This window comes from Apis mellifera, linkage group LG2 (assembly GCF_003254395.2).
Source record: "Apis mellifera strain DH4 linkage group LG2, Amel_HAv3.1, whole genome shotgun sequence".
Classification (NCBI taxonomy): Eukaryota; Metazoa; Arthropoda; class Insecta; order Hymenoptera; family Apidae; genus Apis; species Apis mellifera.
In genome coordinates, this window is record NC_037639.1 from 1,146,122 (window position 1) to 1,169,047 (window position 22,926).

General features: G+C 17.6%; 2 protein-coding genes across 2 annotated transcripts in view; both read left to right on the forward strand.

Moving 5' to 3' along the window:
- Nucleotides 1–22,926, forward strand: part of LOC724673 — a 46,780-nt gene that overhangs the window by 3,738 nt on the left and 20,116 nt on the right. The window contains exons 4-5 of the mRNA XM_026439057.1: nt 332–439; nt 525–680. Of these exons, the coding sequence (XP_026294842.1) occupies nt 332–439; nt 525–680 (264 nt within the window). The remainder of the gene's footprint in view (nt 1–331; nt 440–524; nt 681–22,926) is intronic.
- LOC102655218 lies at nt 8,364–11,371 on the forward strand. Its single transcript, XM_026439056.1, has 4 exons — nt 8,364–9,097; nt 9,760–10,096; nt 10,893–11,105; nt 11,206–11,371. The coding sequence occupies exons 1-4, from the start codon at nt 8,841–8,843 to the stop codon at nt 11,329–11,331; spliced, it is 933 nt and encodes a 310-aa protein (XP_026294841.1). The 5' UTR covers nt 8,364–8,840; the 3' UTR covers nt 11,332–11,371.

Genomic DNA, 22,926 nt, shown 5'->3' on the forward strand with positions numbered 1-22,926 from the left:
TTATTTTCCCAAATTTTTATATGAAAAATTAAAATGATAATGGAAAGATATTTTATATGAATATATATTTAAAACTTGAATAAATTTTATTAGAGAAACAATAAAAATTATAATGTGTGCTATTATTTTGTCCAGAAATGTATCATTCAAAAATTCTTTTTTATTCAATCGTTGTAATAAGTTATTCGAAAGCGAAATAGCATTGGATCATTTGTTTTTTTTTAAATATTCCGTCGCTAATATATATATATATATATATATATATATATATATATATATATATATATATTTATACATATATTATAGTTTATAAAAATTTCTATTATTCTAGGCGCTTAATTCAAATTTAAAATTACTTATAAGAATATCATTCTTTTATATTGCTATTACATTGGAAGCTTTTATTTTTTCCATTGCTGGAGAATATCTTAGTAATAAAGTTAGTATATAATTAAATTATGCATTTATAAGAATATATATTTTTTTAAATTAATATGCAAATAAGTATGTTTATTTTATTTTAGAGTCTGTCAGTTAGTATTTCAGCTTATGAATCTCCTTGGTATTTATTAAGTCCTAAGAATAGAGGTGTAATGATTCTTCTTATGGTAAGATCACAAAGACGATTAACAATTACTGCTGGAAAATTTATGGATTTATCTATGCAAGGCTTCGCAAATGTAAGTCCAATTTTATTTATTTTAATATATTAAAAATGTTTTTAAAGATACATAATATGTTTGTTAGTTCTAACCCGCTTCTGAAGCTATGATATATAGTAATAAAAATAGTAATAAAAATAGTAATATAGTAATAAAATTATTACAAATTTCGCTATTAACAAGATTGTAAAATCAAAAGCAAAATTCATATGTTAATAACGGTTTATATTATCATTAAGATTCAAAGTTACAAGTTCGATAGAGTTCTAAGTTCAAAAGGTGCTTGAAAATTAGAAGATTCTAAAAATTAGAAAAATTCAAAGATTCTGAAAGTTCTGACATTCAAAAAATTCTCTTAAAATACTGACACGTTCTAAAGCCCCCTCCTGCCCCCTCTCCATGTTCATCTTGCGAAATCGTGTATCTTCAGTGGGGTACACAAGCGACCAATAACATTATGGACTAGCCCTCTAATTCAGTGATACTCCCAATCTAAGAAAAATTCTTAGAATGAGATTGAGGGGCTATGTCACGCACAAAGTCTGTTATTTTCCCAGGAAGCTGTTCCGCTAGTGTTTGTAATAACTCTTCTCAAGTAGAATAATACTGATTGCCGTTGAGATTGGCATGCCTGGAAAATGTCATCTCAAGCTCCAGAACCACATTGACATTCCAGTCACTGAAATGTTTCTAAATATACAAAGCGAAGAGTCGTCCAAATTTTTTTTCTCAAAATTATCGGCAATTATCCTCGCATCATTCTATGCCATTTGTTCAATGTTAAACTCTATTTATATTGAGATTTATATCGATTTATATTGGAATATAAATTATATTTATACTGAGAATTAAAATCAATATTCTTACTAATTTTGTTAATTAAGTTTAGGATAAATAAATTGCAAAATTTAAAATAAATTAACTGAAACAAAAAATAAGAATCTTTCAAATAGAAAATTTATCAGCTTTTTAAAATTTAACAAGATATATTGAAGAATCTCATCTCATATCTCATATTTGTATCAATACATTCTTTCATATATTTTTATATTTTCACCATATATTTTTAATAATTTTTTACACTTTTACTACTTTCAAACTTTTCTATTTTTTCTTATCTTTCTCTAATAATTAGAATTACACATTTTGTTGACATTATTGCATTAATACTTTGTTTTATATACTTTATTTTAATAATAAATTATATTCAGAAATTTTTCGATCAAATGTAAAAAAAATATATAAAATTTTATTTATACTACATATATTGTTAACGAAATAAATAACCAAATATAATATATAATATAATATATATTATAATATATTATACATATTATAATAATAAAAATTATATATTTTATATACTATATTATATACTATATTATATAGTATATAATAATAGTATATATATATATTTATATACTATTTTATATATTTTATATACTATATAATATATTAAAATAATGCTATTTTCTTCTAATGAAAATTTTTTTTAAAAAAATTAAGGCTAATGTCATTTGAGAAACATTAATTAATTAACATATTATTTCATATTTTTAATTAATAGTTTGTTATATTAATAATATGTTATTAATGTTTTATTATTACGGATCAAATTGTTTCATCTTTATTTAATATAATTTAAAATTGAAAAAATTAAACAATTAAAATATTTAAAAACAATTGATTTTATGTAAAATAATTTTATATAAAATAAAACTTATTATAGTTTTAAATGAATATAGATATTAGTAATGATTGATGAATTTTCTGAATTTTCTTAATTTTTAAGCATTGCATGTTGATTTTGATCTTATATAATTGTCTTATATAATTGCTTATAAAATTAATTTTTCTTTTGAAGTGACTTGATTTTAAATTCAACTTTGTTTTTGAAATCTTCGATATATTTTATAACAGAACATTTTTTTTGATATGCATCAATTTCAATTTTATAACTGTTTCAGTTCATTTGTTAATGGATTCTTCTGTCTTAAAAGTGATATTGTACAATTTTATATTTACATAGTATTTTCTAGACAATTAACATTGTGAATTTGTTTTAAATTTCAAAGATAAATTACGATTAACGATAGATATAAATAGATATAAATTTCATCTTTTAAAATTCATTAATTTTACTTTTTCTTAACTTTTCTTTCTTAACTTTTGATCCTAATGAATTCCTTTCTTAATTTTTTCAAATCTTAAATTTTAACAATATATTTCTTTTCTTAAAATAAATCTTCGATCAAAAAAAATTGTTTATTAAAGAAATAAAACTTTATCAAAAAAATAAAATTTCTTAAAATATATCAGCAACTGATATTTATTTTTCTATGGAACTTTTATTTAAATCTGTTATTAGATTGCTACGAGTTACAAGAACAAATATTATTACGAGAATACGACTTTTCAAAATCGATCAAAAACCTATTCTTCTAGAAAAAACCAACTTCCTTCATAAATGGAAAAAAGTCTCAATCAAGAATAAAAGACTCACCCTATTTTTCTGTATTTTTAAGCGAGAATCATTAGATGAATTTCTTTCAATTTCTAATACTATCAATATCTTTTCATATCAGATCAAGATTCAGATCAAAGATAGTTTCCAATAAACCAATAAACCAATAAACCAATAAACCATTTTTCATTTCTGTTTCTTTTTTAAACATTTTCTCTATTGCTTGAGAACTTTGGGTTTCTAATAAAACAACTTGAATAACTTTATATTTTCTTTTTAACGAAAGATGAATACGATAAATCTGATTTAATTTAATAAATCTTTGATTTTTTCTATAGATATAATTTTTTTTAAATATTTTTCTTTTTCAATATTATAATAAAGACTAAGCTATAATAAATTTATGCAGATTCAATTCATATAGGTATTATAAATTGTTGGCAATGATGTACTCATATAGATCTGAATTGTTGTAGTAGTATTCTATCAAATGACATTACAATTATGATGAGATGCAATTATTATGTGTCATTATTATTATATACTGATAATATAGATTAATATTGTTAGGACAGACAAACTATTGAAGTAGAATTTTCTCAATTTTAGTTATTTAGTATTTGAACTTATAAGAACAGTGATTAAAAAAGTCAATTTTTAGTTAAATATTTTTTGAGTTTTCTTTTGACGATTAAGATAATAGAATTTTAGAAAATGAATCCTTTAAATAACTGATTTTTGATATTTGCTCTTTATTAGTTTTTTATCATTTCATTAACAGTTTGAATTTTGTACTTGTTGCAAACAAATATATTCATTGAGCATATTTCAGTATTTTTGTTTATTATTAAACCTGGTTCTAATAAAAAAAATATATATCTAATATTTTTTTTATTCTTAAAATAATTATATTTTTTTGATATAAAATCTATAGTAATCATAATTGTCATACCATATCTTTATGTTTTCTTACATGAAATTTATAAAGATATTTTTCAGAAATTATAAACTGTCACTTTTTCTTTTTTTACATTTAAAAAAATAATTCCTTTTTATAACTATAAATATAGTTCTTGTTTAAATAAAACTATTGATAGCGATAATTAATCTTATATTGCATAGATTATATTGTAAGCTAGGAAAAGTAATAGAACGTACTATGATTATCAAACATTGTTAAATATTCAAGCAATATCTTATTTTTAGAAGTGAATATATAAAAAACGCTTTCTTGGTTAAAATTTCTAGAAAATATTATGATTATTAATCATATTCTGTGAATGAGATTTTAGCTATTATGTTGATTTGAATATAATGTTGGCTATAATGTTGATTTGAATAATCATTTTAAGTAATTTATAACAATATATTTTTATTCTGACACTTTAGAAATAAATTCATAACATCAAACTTCATAATAACTTCCGTGATATTATAAATTTTCAAAATATCTGTTCTTCTCTCTCGTAATTCCTTCTTTGCCGCATATTTATTGTTTCAATAAATTTAGAAATTAAATTAATTTCTTAATTTTTATAATGCTGATTTAAACATTTATATCTTTAATACGTAGCAGAACGTGAATAGTCTAATCTAATCAAACTATCAGTACAGATTACTATGGATATTAATTGACAATTTTACAGCAAAAGAGAAATGTTTAAATTAGTATCAGACTCATTTTGATATTTTTAAATTATTGTGAGTAATATGTAAAAAAGGAAAAAATTCTTTTGTGTGATATAATCTAATGTAAGTATTGATAAAAAAGTGAGATTTTTAAAGATTTTTTATGTAATAAGAATTCTTGCAAAAAAAAGATAAACAATATTTTTATATTAATAAAATAAAATTATTAATTAATATATTTTATATATTTATAATATATTGCAATATATCATATATTTTTTAAAAAATAAATTAGATTATTTTATATTTTTTTTAACAGAAAATGTAATAAAATGAAATATATATTTTTTATTGTTTTTTGTCTTTTAATTAATTTTATTAGATTTTAAAAAATTTTTAATAAAAAAATTTAGAAATTTTTTCAAAAATTTAACTCTATATATTGGTATATTATATAACTTTAAAAACATTTCTAAATAAAATATTTATATTTGATATTTTATTTTAGTTTACTTTTGGTGTATTATTTTTAGGTCTTAAAGGCTTCAGTATCATATGTATCAATATTATATGCAATGTATTAATTACGAAAATCATTATATTCCTAAGAAATAGGAATATGTATGAATATGTATTGAAATATGTTTACAGATTGAAAATATATTATTTGAATATATTATATACATATAATTATATACATATATAAAATAATAAAAACTTAAAATATTGCATTCTATTTATTCAGTATGATTAATTTTTTTAAAAAATATATATTATATTTGTACATTATATTTTGCAAAATTAATATCTATTTATATCTTTGTTGATTTCAAAAACATTTTTTTCAATTATAATAATATTCAAAATTTTAAAACGATATATATGATATACATATATGATATTCGTACTATTTTAAATTATAATTACAATTATTCTGACATTTTGAGATAATATAATATGTAAAGGTATGTATATTTATAATAAGAATAATTAATTTTTTTTTGTAAAATATAAAATATATTTTGTTATTTAACAAAAGCTTACCTTATACAAACTGCGACAAATTTATTATAATTCAATATTATAAGATGATACAAATCGTAGATAAAGTTGCTATTATATTTTATTCGATAAAGTCCAAAAAAAGAAAGTTGAATAGATCTGTAACAGCAATGAATCAGATAAATATTTTTTCATTCTCAATACTTTTCATTTTGATGCACAATAAGTTTAGATGATATATTTCACCAATCATTGTTTGAACTATTTATTTATCAAAATCCAAATCCATCATTTAATAAAAATATTAAAAATTAATAAATCTTTTCTTTCTATTTTCTATTTTATTTATACTCTGACTTTTTGATGTATGTTAGAATTGAATAAATGAAAAACATAATGATCGAAATTCAATTTTTATTACATTTCTATCGTATTTATGTCATCATTGAAGAAGTATAAATGTGTACTATATGTATGTTATTATAAAACTATATGTACATCAATCAGGATTCACACATTTTTTTTCATGAAAAAATTATATATAAAAATAATATGTATAAATATAAATTTAAATTATACATACATTATACATAAATTTATATTAAACATACATGTATGTTTAATAATCTTATGTACACATATTCACAGAAAACTGACAAACCTTATGTTACAAAGATAAAATCAGAAAATATCTTCTTGGAATTGGATTTTGGAAAAGATTTTATTAACTTTCAGATTTAATTTCAATAGATAAACAAATAAGAAGTATGAGCTAAAATTATTTCCAAAAATCGAATTTATTACATCATATTATTATAAATTATATTTTGTTATGATTTATTTATAAATCTAAATGATTTCAAAATTGAAATTACTATTAACTTATAATAAATTATTATGAGCTAGATCAATAAATTCTATGAATGAAAATTAGCTTCTTTAACATATTTAAAATTAATATTAAAATTACTGAAACTCAAGTCTTGATGATAAAATTTAAATACTATTTTTAGAAATATTGTAAATATAGTATAAAAAAGTCTTTAAATAATAAAATCTTAAATAATAATGCATAAAAAATTAAAACAATGGCTTATTTCGAATTAATAATTGAATATCATTAAGAGAAATTACAAATAAGTATTCGATTAAAAATAGATTATCTAATATAATATATAGAATGAACTAGCTAATATTTAGAAAATCAAAATCATAAAATTCATAAAGTTAAAAATGTTTTTTAAAGAATTGAATCTAAAATTAAAAAATTATTATTTTCATTAAAATCAGGATTTGTTATTTATTATAATTTAGTATATTATAATCTCTGAAAAAGTATTCGATCACTCTAAAAATAAATAATTATCTAAAAATTGAATTAAACAATTAAATTTAAAAATTTTTTTTAAAGTTAGGATTAATTTATTAGATGATGTGATGATAAACAAATTTTTAAAAATTGCAATTATAAAAAAATTATAATAAGAATATAGTATATGTGCAGGCATTTCCATAGTTAACCTAACATTGACGAAACGCCATATATTTTGAGTTCATATATGATATCATGTGCATACAAGAGATTATTAGAACTAGCCTATTTAAATTATCTAATTGTTGTTGTAATAAGTGACTAATAACATATTTAAATTTAATTTATGCAAATTTTATTTATTAATTTTATTAATGCTAATTTTTAATTTTTATTTTATTAAAATATATATTAATAAAAATTATTTATATAATATGAATATTTGAAAAGAATCTTATGTATTATGTTTATATATATTATGTTATAATTTTGTGTTTTGAAACAAGTTTCATATATTCATATAAAAATAAAAGTATATCCATATAATAGTAAATTATTTTAATATTTCAATAAATATATACCAAAAATGACATTTGTTATATCTATCTTTTGCTTTCAAAAATAAAATCTCATATGGAAGATGAGTTATTTTAATTTTGTTTAAGATTTTTTCAAATCAATGTAAGTACAAAGTAATATTCAACGACTAAATATATTTTATATGAAATAATGTAAATTAAAAATATTCAGTGACAAAAAAAAAAATAATAAATGTAATATATTTAATAAAATCATATTAGTGGTGATATATATATTAATAATTTAACATTATCATTCATAATTAAAGTTATTGAAATAATATACATTTGTAAAATAGTGAATAAATTATTAATTTTTATTAACTTATTGTTATTACAAAATTTCTGATTTATGCATTAATGTAAACTAAGTATTATATTATGTAAGCATTATTTGATTAATAACGTTACAATTTGTCTATTAAATTAATTTATTCACAATTTATAAATATATATATAATATAATATAATACATATGTATATATATAATAAAATAACAATTTATAGAATTTATATAAGATAATTATTTACATTGTAGATAATTTCGAACTTTTTTTAAAAAATGAAATATAAGAATATTATGTACATATGTTTACAATGTTTAATATTTTATTAAATTTTATTTTTTAATTTTCTTCAAAATTATTTTTAATATATTTTCTATAAAATAAGTATAACATAATATTTCACTATTAGTTGTATAAATCCTAAAATATATTTCTTTCTATCAAAACTTTTGCATTTTCTTCAGCTTATAACAAATCTAATTTAATATGCACTTGCATGTCATTTCCTTCAATACTTTTCTGAGAAAACTAGTCATTTTATGTGTTGCAGCAAAAGTTGAAATTATATTTTGAACAATATACTTTTCACTATTCTCAACTTTTGTTTGCAGCAAACCTTCAATCATTGATATTATTTGCAATATTTATGTGAATCCTGGGAATAAGAAACAAATGGTTGTCGTGGATAATTTGTACATGTTTGCGCATGATTTTTATATATGTTTTAGTCTATCATAAGATATATGCATATACATAAGTTTTCTAGTAAGATTAGTCTTCAGTAAATCTATTATCTGGTAATAGTGATGTGTATTTGTGGAAATTATGTGATTCTATAAATGAAAATATAGTTATAAATATATAGTTTAAAAATATTTAAGCGAAAGAATACAAAATCTGCATAGAATGCTTGTATTAAATACGCTTAGCCCATCTGTTAAATTCGGCCTTCATTTTGCTGGTATTTGGCCTGGAACACCATTTCCATATTTACATAAGTTAGGTTGGCTGGCAGCGATAGCTGCACTTCAAAGTTATCAGTATAGATATATCGTAATGCATTATAAATCTGATAATCTCATGAGTATAATAGATAATTTAAGCATAGCTATGCCGTTCAGTCTAGTGTTTATCAAATTAATTGTTACTTGGATAAATTATGGGTATGTTATATTTTATTTTTAATAAATATAAATTTATAAATATTTATTAGAATATAGAAAATATTGTCAATATCGTTATTTTTTGTGTATCTTTTATGTTTTGAACATCGATTCATTTAAAATAATATAATTAACGCATTATTTTTCAATATGAATATAGAAGTTTAGTTTATATGATAAAAAAGTAAATAAAAAAATAAAATAAAAATAAATTTTAGAGACTAATAGAATTTTGTTATATAAATAAAATTTATATAATTGAAATCCTATTGTATTAATTCTATTGTAAATAAAGTTTTAAAATTTTTTCGAAAAGAAATGAAAAAATTGATTCATTTTTGATTTAATTTTGTGTTTTGAATATATTTTTTTTATATATCCTACAATGAAATACTTTATATTATATAAAAGATTACACGATAATTGTTCAATGAAATGAAATAAATAAAAAATGAAAAATAAATCGAAAGTAATTTTGAATAATATAATCATTTTATTTTGTTTTTTTTTATCATTAATTTATACTAATTTTTATATTTGTAATTTATATTATATATTTATATATTTGTTTACATTATCTATCTGTTTTATTTTTTCATCGAAATATTTGTAAAATCAAATTTTACAATAATTTTTATTTAATATATTGATATATTCTACAGCGTGTTTTGTGATATTTTATCAACTATGGAAAAGGATTGCCAAAAATATGCTGTTATAGATATAAATAACTTAATATCGAAAACGGGGCAAATCTCTTTTTATACGACAACTATTGTCATGTCTTCATATTTAGTGTCTGCTGCCTTTTATATTACCGGTACTTTAGCTTTTCAAAGAACTAATAGTTCAATATCTCGAGAACTTCTTTTCAAAATGGATTTGCCTTTTGAAACCAATGAATCTCCAAATTATGAATTTGTAGTAACTTCGCAACTTCTTATTCATGTATCAGCAGCTTTTACGTTTGGAACATTTAGTGCCCTGCTTTTAATGATGGTAAGTATGAATGTGATATTTCTCCAGGATAATTACATAGACATTGTGCTTGTATTTTAAATATTTCACTCATCATTGATAATAAGATAGGAAAAATGAACCAAAGAAAATATTATTTGATTCAAAGAGATAAATAAACAATATAATGAACATTAATAAAATTATATAAATAATAAAATAATAATTAATAATGTACAAAAATTCTCAAAATTATTGGTTCAAAATTAGTTGATTTCAAAATCAATTTAATAATTTCTTGAGAAACAATTATGATCTGGAAATCCAAAAAAAGATTAAAAAATCATTTATTAAAATAATTTTTTTAGAATCTATGAAAATATATTGAATTTATTGAAATTTTTCATTTATCTTATTTTATCATAATTGTTATTTTACTTGCATTTATTTCTAAACATTTCTGAAAATTTTCTATTCAAAATTATGAAAATGATTGAACTTAATATGTGATAAAAATATAAAAATATTAATATAAAAAATATAAAAATTTTGAAAATAATTTTTTTTTATGTAATTGCCACTTCAATCGAATTGAATCGTTTTCTACGACACTTTTTCCTATCATTAACAAGAGATATTTAAATTAGATGAAATGCGTTTCGCTTAAAATTTATTATATAAGAAGAATCTTTTGCTTGAAAAGTCAAATTTAGATATAAACAAGGTATAAACAAATATTTATTTGAATATTTATTTTTTATAATATAAAATCTTATGTCATATTTATAATAAAATTCTTATTTCAATTACTTTATCATAAAAATTCAAAAATTTTTAGGTTCTTCATATAGGATGCCAAATTGATATTCTGTGTCAAAATTTATTAGATATTCCTCATATATCTACAAGTCATTTAAAATTTTTCATTATCAGATATCAAGAAATTATTACTTTTGCGGAAAGAGTTGAAAAACTATTTACATATATAGCACTTAGTCAACTTGTATCAAATACTTTAATTACTTGCTGTGTAGGATTTCTTATTGTAATTGTAAGTAATATTTTAATCTATATATATATAGATTATATATATATATATATATATATATGTTGATTTTTCATATTAAAAATGTATAAAATGAATATTACAGGCAATACACGAGGATAATGGCCTTCCATTATTACTCAAATCTGTTTTATTTTACATGGTAATTTGCTTAGAAGCATTTATATACTGTTTTGCTGGTGAATATCTTCGTATTAAGGTTTTTAAATAAAATATCATTTTGTTTCATTATATTTTTTGTCAAATGTACTGTAATGAAAAAAATATAATAATTTTTTTTTTAGATTTTTTGAAAAAAAAGTTGACAACAATATCTATTGTTATAATTTACTTATTTATTTCTTGTCATAAATTAAATGTTTCGCTTTTATGTTTTCTCCTGGCATATTATATTTATTATTAAATTTTTTATTACTGTACACTTGATTTTTTTTAAATATATATATTTTAATATGTGTGTACTTAGATATGTATCTTAATATATAATTAAAAATTCTGTTAATGTACATAATATCAAACATATAAAATGGAGCATTTAAATAAAAACATTAATATATGAATGAAAATTATTTGAAATAAAATTTTTCTTAAATTAATATATTAATATTTTCTTAAATTAATATATTAATATAGTTCATTTTATGTATCATTTGTTATACTTATATTAACAGAAAAAAAATAAAGACAATAATCTGTAATAATTTTACTTATTTATTAGAATATTTAATTAAAGTAATAAACAAATTATATTTATTGATTTATATAATAAACAAATTATTATTTATATAATAAACAAATAATCCATACTATTCTAATGAAGATAGAAATTTTTTAACAGATTTTGAATTTATTTATAAAAAACAAAATTATTGACAAATCATTAATTCGAATTATATTATAGAAACTTCAATTAATATTTTTTGGATTCGAAAGAATCATCAACATTTTAAAATATAAAACTGACTGAAAGTTCTAAAAGTTTTATTAAAAGTTTTATTAATGACTCAATTTAGTTAATAATTTCATTAAAAATAGAGAATATAGATCTAAAATGATGCTGTAAAAAATTTTAATAATCTAGTGCAGATACCTGCGTAAAGATTTATATTGAAAATAGAAATTAATAACTACTATTATTTTATAAAAATTACAAAAATAGATAAAAATTGTAAAAATTTACTAAAGAGACATTAATACTATAGAATTTGTAATATATAGTATTAATAAAATCCGAATAAAAAGTTATTAAATAAAGCTATTAGAAAATTAAAGTATTTAAAAAAAAAAAGAATTATATAACAAAATATTTGAAAAATTTGATACGTTTAATGATAAACATTGATGATAAAAATCTTTATAAGTAATATAATTTATTAATAAATTTAGAAAAATAAAACAGTCAATAAAATCAATTGATTACATTGAAAAATGAAGAATAGGCAAAGGAAGAATAATAATTTTTGCTTATATCTTGAAATAATATTTTAACAAGATCTTTCAATTAATAAAGATAGAAATCTGTTTTTAATTATAATAAAAAGAAACTAAAATTATTGTTTCAATTCTCATAAATTAATTTATCATTACAGAAGTTACAAGAAATAATATGCAAATCACTAAACTCCAAGAAAACTCTTGACTTTAACTTAATAATTAACGGAATTTTAAATGAATTTCTAAAAAAAAGAAATAATAATTTCTTTTCTTTTCTTCTTAACATCATTTTGAATCTTTTGAATTCTATTTGTTCATTGACAATAAAGATCTTTGTTTTCTTTGATTTTCAATAAATTTAAATCAGAATTCGTTTTTCTGATTTCAGTGTTTCATATATTTTTTATTATTAATAAATATGAAATGAATTGATTTTGTATATTCTCTTATTTAAATGTTCCATCAATAAAATTATTTGTTAATATTTTAAATTTAAAATGTGTTTCATTATTAGAGCAAATCGGCGATATAGTTTATGAATTTCTTTGATATGATTTACGATCAAATGAAAGTCAATTTTTAATACTTGTTATATTAAGATCTCAAAAAGATTAAAAGATCGTAGAATATATATAGTGACATACATGCAAAAGTCTCTGACAAGAATAAAAGAATTTTGAATAATATAAAAATATATATCATGATAAAATAAATATAAAAATATTTCATATAAATATATGAAATAAAAGTATAAAGAAAAGATAAAATAAAATAAAAATTTTCTTTTTAAAAATTTTAAAATATATATATGTTTTCTTCTTTTTCTTTATTTTCTTTATTTTTTTATATGCTTAGTCTTATTTCTCATACAACTTATATGCTTGATTATCAACATAATTGAACATAACATAACATAAGAAAAACACAAATATAAAATAATAAGGATTGCATTAAAAATATTTTTAAATATTTATTAAAAAATTTATTTTTGATAGATCTAATTAAAAAATATAATTCATATTAGTTCAAACTATTAAAACAAATTCTATTAAAATAAATTTTTAACGAATTCTATAATAATTTCTTTATTAAATAATTATTTATTTTTGCAAATATTTCAATATATTATTTATTTATTTTAAAAAAATAATTATTATGACGTCATAATATAAGATGGATTCGAAGTAACAAAATTAATAACAACATAATACCAAAAATATATTTAATATATAGGAATTATATGGATAAATAATATAAAGAAATATTTTTTTACAAGATATTTATTTAAAATATTTTTTTAAAAAATATTTATTTATATTATAACTTTTTTTTTATTTGTGAAAGAATTTTATTTTAAAAATATTATACTTTATATATAAGATTTTATATATATAATAAAATCATGATATGTGATTTTATATATATAGAAAATGATTTTATGTATAAAGATAAATAAAAAAAAATAAAATTTTTTCAGATATTGATTTTATTATAAATCAAAATTAAAAATTTTTAAAACTCATGATTGAAAAAAATGAGATTGTATAAATGAGTTATTAATTTTTTATTAAATAAAAATTTTATAGAGATATGAAATTTATATATGAAAATAAGCAAAAAATGTAGAACATAATTTTTTTATTTAAAAATTTTTTATTTAAAATTTTATTTAAAATTTGTTTTCAAACAAATTAAATTTGAAAATTTATTGATTATATAATCAATTTTATATAATAATTTCACTTTTTAATTAGAAATAAAAACAAAATTTTATTCTACATTTCTCAGTAAATTTATTTATTTATTATATTATTTATTATATTTATTATATTCTAGTTTCACATTTTTATATGAAAAATAATATCTATAATTTCATTTCTATAATTTATTTATATTCAATTAGAAATTAATTAATTTCATTATTACTTGATTATTAATTTCATCATTAACTTAAAAAATTTTTAAAATTGATTTACAAAACATTAAATTTAAGAAAAAATTTTTTTTCTTTGACATATTTTTACCAAATTATTTTCTACTTGATTATGTAATTATTTTCGATATATTATATATGCATATTTTTATAGATATTTAATATAATTAAAATTCATATTTTATTTATTTGTTGTTTTTGCACAAACAAATAAAAAATGTGATAAGAAACTTTGCATGCCATTATTTAACTTATTTTTGACGAAAAAATATATTTTTTTAAATAAGAATATTCTTTTTTTATTTTTCCAAGTTTTATAAAATTATTTTATTTTCTACATTCATAAATTTATGAAAATTTCGGCATCATATATATCAGTACTTCTCGCAGTGTATTAAAAAATATAATTATATCGTAGTAAAATTATCATATAGTTTATATTAACTAAAAATAGAAATTAGAATCATTGATATAAGTGATTGAATATAAATGAATATAATATTATTATAATTTATTAAATAATTATAATATAATTATAAAATAATTATATCTAATAATTATATATAATGACAATGTTATCGTTGAACTAATACAAATATACAATTATAATAATACAATATAATAATAAAAAAAATATAATTGTATGATAACAATACACATATAAAGACAAAAGTTTTATTATTATAATAAACTATTAGTAAAAACATACAAATATCTTTAATAAAAAGAGGTCAAATTTATATTAAATTCATATTATTTAAAATTGTCAATTTTGATATGATATGAAATTTAAGATATGTATAATGTTTTCCATTTTATATATTCAAGTCACATTTTCATACACGAAAGAATGTAAGATTGCCAACAGAAAATATGGTGATTTTCAAAATCTCATATAAAATGATACATAAAATAAGTAATAGATATAATTATATATATTTAAACAGTAAGCAAGTATTGGATGATACGTTGTTTCAGTATTATTTATTTCAATATTATTTATGCAATTGCAATTTTTGAAGTTCAATTTAGTTAAAAACGAAAATAATTTATAATTAAATTATGGAATAATCATTATATATAAATCATATATCTATCATTAAATTTTTTCATCTATAACCTTTATTATTATTTATGAAATTATTTGAAATTCGATAGCAGAATGCATTTATTTAAAATATAAAATATAATAAGTTAAAATATAAAATATAAAATGCACAAAAATCTAGATTTTAACTATATAAAACTCGAAAGAGTATGATATTAAAAATAAAAAAAAGCAACAGTAAATCTAAAAATATAAATTATTATTTTTGTATTAAAACTTAATTTTGAAAAAAATTGAGTTTTTGAAATTTGAAATTTTTTAGTATAAATAAATAATATTTCATGAATGTTGTAAACATTTATATAATCTTTCATAAATACATATTATGATTCAATACTTTTAGATGAAATTATTTATAATTAAATAATTTTTAATTTTTAAATAATAATTAATTTTTAAAAAATTTCTAACAATCCATTTGATGAAATGAGAAAAAAATGATGCATTATAACCTGATTCTTAGATTGAATCTATTAATACATTAATTATTATTAATATTTGAATTGATTTATAAAATTATTTCATAAAACAAGAAAAAATTGTTTATAATTCATGAGATACGATAAGCTTTTCCGCCATATTTTATAAAAAAGCAATTTATATCTCTAATTTGATTTTATTTGATTATATTTATTAAGATGATTTCAAGAAAATCAATTAACAGATATATAATAAATATTAGAAGAAATATAATTAAAATAATTTGATTATATTGATGACTTAATTATTTGTATTAAAATGTTATTTTTTTTTAAAGATTTCAAAAATTATTTTAAAGAAATCGTAACATAATCATCGAAAAATGAAAATTATTTCAAAATATAAAAATTATATAATTTCATTATAAATGAAGTCAATTTAATTAAAATAAATATTTGTGCACTTCAAATTCTTAATATTTTCAGAATGCAATTGAATTTTAAAAAAAGTTTTCGATATAATTCGATTCGATATTTTCAAGTTTTTAATAATTGTTGGTTTTTAAATGATTTATTGTCTAAGTTATCAAATTGTTCAATTAAAAGTATTTATAAAAAAATAAATATGATGAGAACATTAAGTTAAATTAAGTTCTTTAAATTTATAAAAAAGGATAACTTGTTATATTTACAAATAAATATTTACTGCAAATTATAATACATTTTTTCTTATTAAAAATATCATTGAATAATAAAGAGTTAGGTAATTGTTCTTAGATACTTGTTGATGCCTCTTCTTGGAAAGTAGCATTAAATGCTGATTTGATGAATACAATTGTTACTTTTTCATATACTTATATTTCTTTTCTTGGAAGTTCTATCATGAATTAAATATTTTATTATTTGATCGTTTTGTTATCTAAATATTTTATTATTCTAAAAATATTTTGTATAATGATAATTGATCTAAGGGAACGAATGTTTCTTCTATTTTAATAAAATAAAATATTTTTTTATTATTTGTTGTTTTAAACATTATATTATATGTGTGTGTGTGTGTGTGTGTGTGTGTGTGTGTGTTATTGGAATATATAAAGTATAAATATTTTATATATAAATATTTATATTTTATTTATTTCCTAATAAGATAAAATTTATTTATAATAGTCCAATGTAAAATTAATATTAAAGATTATTTACACAAAATATAATTACTTTAAAATCATCAAAATTAGTAAAATATATCTTTTTTTATATAACTATAAAAATAAATATAATTGATAATTTAATAAAAATAAAAATTAAAAATTAATAATAATGATAACATAATAAAAAAAAGAATTAAAAATTAAAAAATTATGTTTAATAATATATTTAAGAAAAAATTAAATTTTGCAGTATTATTCAGCCTAGAAAATTATAAATATATTTTTTTGTTTTATTTTTAAATTGAACATTTATTGAATAATAAATAAAATATGAAATATGTATATAAATTAAATACTATATATAAATTATAATAAGAGAAAACTAGTGAATAGTAGTATTAGTGATAACGAAAATTTTCTTTTCTTTTTTGACAATAATAATCAATGATGGAAATGTTTTGTTAACATTAACCATTAGTAGTTATGAAAACATTTTTTTTGATTATTATTTTTAATTATAAATTGATCGAACATTTTAAAAGAGAAAAAAATTCAAATTTGCAAAAATGATTTTTCGTTCAATTTTTGTAGGTTTCAGAAGGAAGTAAAAATTTAATGGATTTTTTTCGCTTTTATAGAACTTTCGATCGAAATATAATGATTAAAAAAATTTTTTATCATCAATAACAGTTATTTGTAATTAAACATAATTTCAGTTAATAAGAATCAATTATGTAATAGAAATAATTTATATAATTGAATAATTTAAATAAATTAATTTTAGAAAATGATTATTTTGAATTATTTGAATCAAAAAATATAATTTGTGTAAAATTATCTATTTATAACATAATTGCATTTTTTAAATAAACAATTTTTTCCTCATTTCCTCGAAAAAGTATTAATAACTAAAAAGACAATCTATATAAATAAATTCTTAAATTTTAAATGATTAATTTGTTATATAATATTTTAATTATTATTATTCTACTTTAATTAATATCTATTATTACAATAAATGTTTATTTTATTTTCTTTTATACGTAAAATTAATGATACATTTAATCTTAATATTTGAAGAAAAATTTTATATATATTAAACTTAATTAAGAGATTGAAGTACGCATTTTAAGAAAAATGCATTAAGTTTAAATTCTTTGTACGTATAGAAACAATTTATTTAATCAAATTTATAACTTATAATATAAGAATTTATAACTAATAATATAAGAATATTTTAAACTAATAATATAAGAATATTTTTTATTTATTTTCTACATAAAAAAATTATTTTACACAATAAAAATAATATGCATATCATTTTTTTCATTCGAAAAATTTAAATAAAATAAGCAATTGTACTCACTATCATTATTATTATATTTCTTTAAAAAATTTTTAGAAAATATAGTTTTTTAAAAATTAAATAAGATACATACATATTACAAAAAATATGTTTCAATTATTCCGATTTAATAATACTTTCGTAAACTTTTGAAATTTTTCACAATTTTTTTAAGTTCTTATTTCATAACGTCTTTTAACTACTTCACATGTTGTAAATTTTCTTGAATTCGTGACCCAAGTAATTTAATACGCATTCGCGTGTATGCTTATTCTTGTATTTTTTATGAAAATCAATCCTGTTGCAATAAAATTGAGATTAAAACTTGAGTTGCACTCCTTATAACTATATTTCTTCTCAGCAAACCTATAATATTATTTGTAATATTTATGCGACAACCGCGAATGCAAAGCAAATAACTATCAATACCGAATAAGTTCTATAAGTTTGAACTGATAGGTTTCTTCTGAAAATTTTAGTTTATGGTAAAGATCTATGGATATACAGATATGCCATAGTAAATTTATTCATAGGTATTATTTTCAAAATTTGTTCTATGTTGCACATTTAATGGAATTCTCTTAATGAAAATTTAAAATTTGATGTAAATAACTAATTTGTACGAAATGACAATTAACACAATTACTCAATCTGTAAAATATGGTCTTTATTTTGCTGCATCATGGCCGGGAGCACCATTTTCAATTTTACATAAATTTTTTTGGATGATAATTTTTTGTGTGCTTCATATTTCTCAATACAGTTATTTAATTATGCATTATAAATATGATGCTCTTACAGAAATAATAGATAATATAAGTATTTGTCTGCCATTCAGTTTAGTGTGCATTAAATTATTTACTGCTTGGACACAAAACACGTAAGTTTTAATATTGATGATTTATGAAATAAATGTTAATAAATATATATTATGATCATAAATAAATATTATGAAATAAATTCTTTTTGAATGTGATTTTTATATTAACATAATTTTCAAAATTCTTTAAATTCAGATTGCTTATTTTTATTTCATTCATAATAAATTTTGATATCTGAAAAATAATTCAAGTTTATACTTAATAATAATAATCATAATGAGTAATAATCATTTTTTTAATTTGTTAAATTTTTATACTTTCGTTTTTTTTTATACGAATTATTGTTATGGATTGATTAATTTTTATCATTAATCAATAATAAATCAATAATAAATTTGAAGTCCAAATACAAAATTGATCGAAAAGGGAAATTCTTATATATTGTTTATTCAATGTATTTTTTATTTGATTAAGAATTTCAAATTGAACAAAAACGACAAAAATTTTTAATTTTTAATTCAAGAAACTTAATTAAAAAGTTTTTTTTTCAAAGAATTTCGTATACTATTATCATTAGAAAAATTATATTTTAAAAATAAAATTTATTTTATTTTCAGAAGTATTATAGTATTTTTGAGTAATGATTAAATGATTACATTCTTACTTATTACGTTTTTCTAAATTTATGTAACGCAAGCAATGATTTTTATATTTATTTGTTATTATATATACGTATAAAATATATGTTTATATAATGTATTTAAATATATGCATATTATATTATATGTTTATATATATATATTATAATTATTTTTAAATATTTTTCTATTATATTTTTATGAAATTATTATACATATGCATACATTCTAGTTTTTCTATTGAACATAAATTTATTTAAATTGAAACAAATATTATTTCAAATTAATTGCAATGTTGTGCAAATTTTAAATTTTAAAAAATGGTTTATTTTAATTAACGATTTTGTTGTTTCTTCTTTAATGATTTTAATAACAATAATTATTGTATTTGAATTAATTTATTTTATTACAATTTTTGATAATAGTTTCAAAAAGATTCGTTTTTGCAATTAATGAAAATTATGATTATTTCTTTCATTATGCAAATATGTATTTAAAAGAAGATTATTTTTTTTTATTTAAATAAATAAGTTTATTTCGCAATATTTTATTTCGGATATATTAAATTTTATTTCATGATACAATTTTATGTCTATGCACAAAATGCCATTTTTCATAACTAAATGTGAATTCAATAGAAAAATTTCATTATTTTAATTATATTTACATTGAATTTTATATTTTCGTTTTTTTTTTAATTTTTCATTTTACAATTTTTTCATTTTTTTATATTCATATATACATAAAATTTAATAGATTAATCATTATTTATGAATAATACTATATTATATGTAATTAATTTAATGTAGTAATAATAAGCAAGTCTTTCTCTAACTTTTGGAGATTCTTTATTTTGATTTATATTTTACTTTGTAATATTTATTAAAATAGTTATATATTGTAATTAATAATTATAATTTTTTAAAAATTTGTTAAATGGAATAATATTTATTAATTTAAATTATTTATTATTATATCAAAATACATTCTATTTTAAACTTTAAAGTTGTTAATTTGATTTTTCATTTTAATTAATTTAATTTTATTAATTAATTTTTTATTATTTTTATTTAGCACTTGAAAAACTTTCAAGTATTATCCTTATATTATAACGAAATAATAATTGAATGTGTGTATAATGTTTGGAAACTATATAAGCAAATTGAAAATAAACTTTATCATTCTAATTTAAATCATTATTTACAAATAAAAATTTATTTATTTGTACATTTCATTGATTTCACTGATTTAATTTTAATGTTTTAAAATATATTTGTGTATTTTACTTTTCGTTCTACATAGAATTGCTATTTGTCTTTAATCAAAATATCAACAAAAATTTGTTTAATATTGCGTATGTTTTTGAGATATATATAGTATAGTTTAAAAAATTCAATTCTATTGACTTTAACATCTTTGACATCAAAAATTATTTTTCTAATTAATTTTCAAAAGATTTTAACCATCGTCTATTGTTAGAAAATTATTAATAAAAAATATTTCAATGATACAAATTTCTAATAATTAATATTATTATAATAAAAATTGGATTCGGATTATATTATAATTTTGTTTTACAACGAGATGATCGTATTTCAATCTAACCTAATCAAAATTAATTTATGGAAAGATAAAAAAGACTATTTATTATAAATATTTATAAATAAAAATAATATTTCTTGAGAATTTGAAAATAATCACAAGAATAAATAATTTACTCAAAAGCATTTATGTAATTCTTGAATAATATACAATTTTTAAATGGAAAAGATCTGTATTTGTTTTTTTATTTCCATTAATTATAATTTGAAAGATTTAAATTCTTTATATTTATTAAATCGAATTTCTATTTCAATGAATTAAAATATGTAAAAACTTAAATAAATAAAATCTCAAAAATAAAGTTTTAATAAATATTTTTGAAATTCATCTTTATATCTTACATAAAGCTATATTCCAGATATTCCAGAAAATATAATAAGATTAAAAATTAAAAAATGATTAGGCTGGTTTATAATTTAAAAAAAATTAGATTAGATTAATTAATAATCTGTTTGTTCAAAAAAAATAGCGGCGCAATAGAAATAAAATCTTAATCTATGTACATCTCGTTTTATTTAACACAAACTTTAAGTCTCAACTCTTATATCATTTTTTGTATTTAGTTTTTAGAATTGACCTTTCAAAAAGTTCTATGAATATATTAAAATGCTATGCATAACAAAATTATTCAAAATATTGCTTTTTCAAAAATATTTCAAAATCATTGAAATTAGTAAAATGCTTTTCTTAAAATAATTTAGTTTTTTTTAAATAATTTTTTAAATTAATTTTTTAATTAATTTAATAATTAATTTATTTGATTTATTAAAATTATAGTTAGCAATAGTTTAGCAGAATTTGAGTTAAGATAATTAAATTTTAAAATTATAATCATTTTGACAATATAACAATTATATTCTTTTTTAATTTTATGTCGAGATATTATATCATGTATATAATATGTTATAAAAGATGTTATAAAAGATTTCAGTAGAGTTGTAGTGTATATATTTAGACTAGAATTATATATAGATTTTAATAAATCTAATATAATGTTCAAGCATTTTGTGAATTTTATAATTATTATAATTTTATAACATCAATCGGAGATTTACTTACATCGAATCAATAACAATATTTCGTTTTATAAAAATCACATGTGAATAATAGTTTGATATTTGTGTCACATCATGATTGAAAATAAACATTTTTTGACATTTTTGTCTTTATATTTTTATTTTTACTATCTGATCATTTAAAAATAACTAAAATTCATTCTAATCATTTTCGGCATTCATCGACATTTTCAATGTTTGAGTTTAATAGATGTATCAATAAGTTTAAATAATATTAAAAAATATTCTATATCTGTATTTATATAATTACAAATACATACATATAGATACTATATGTGTGTG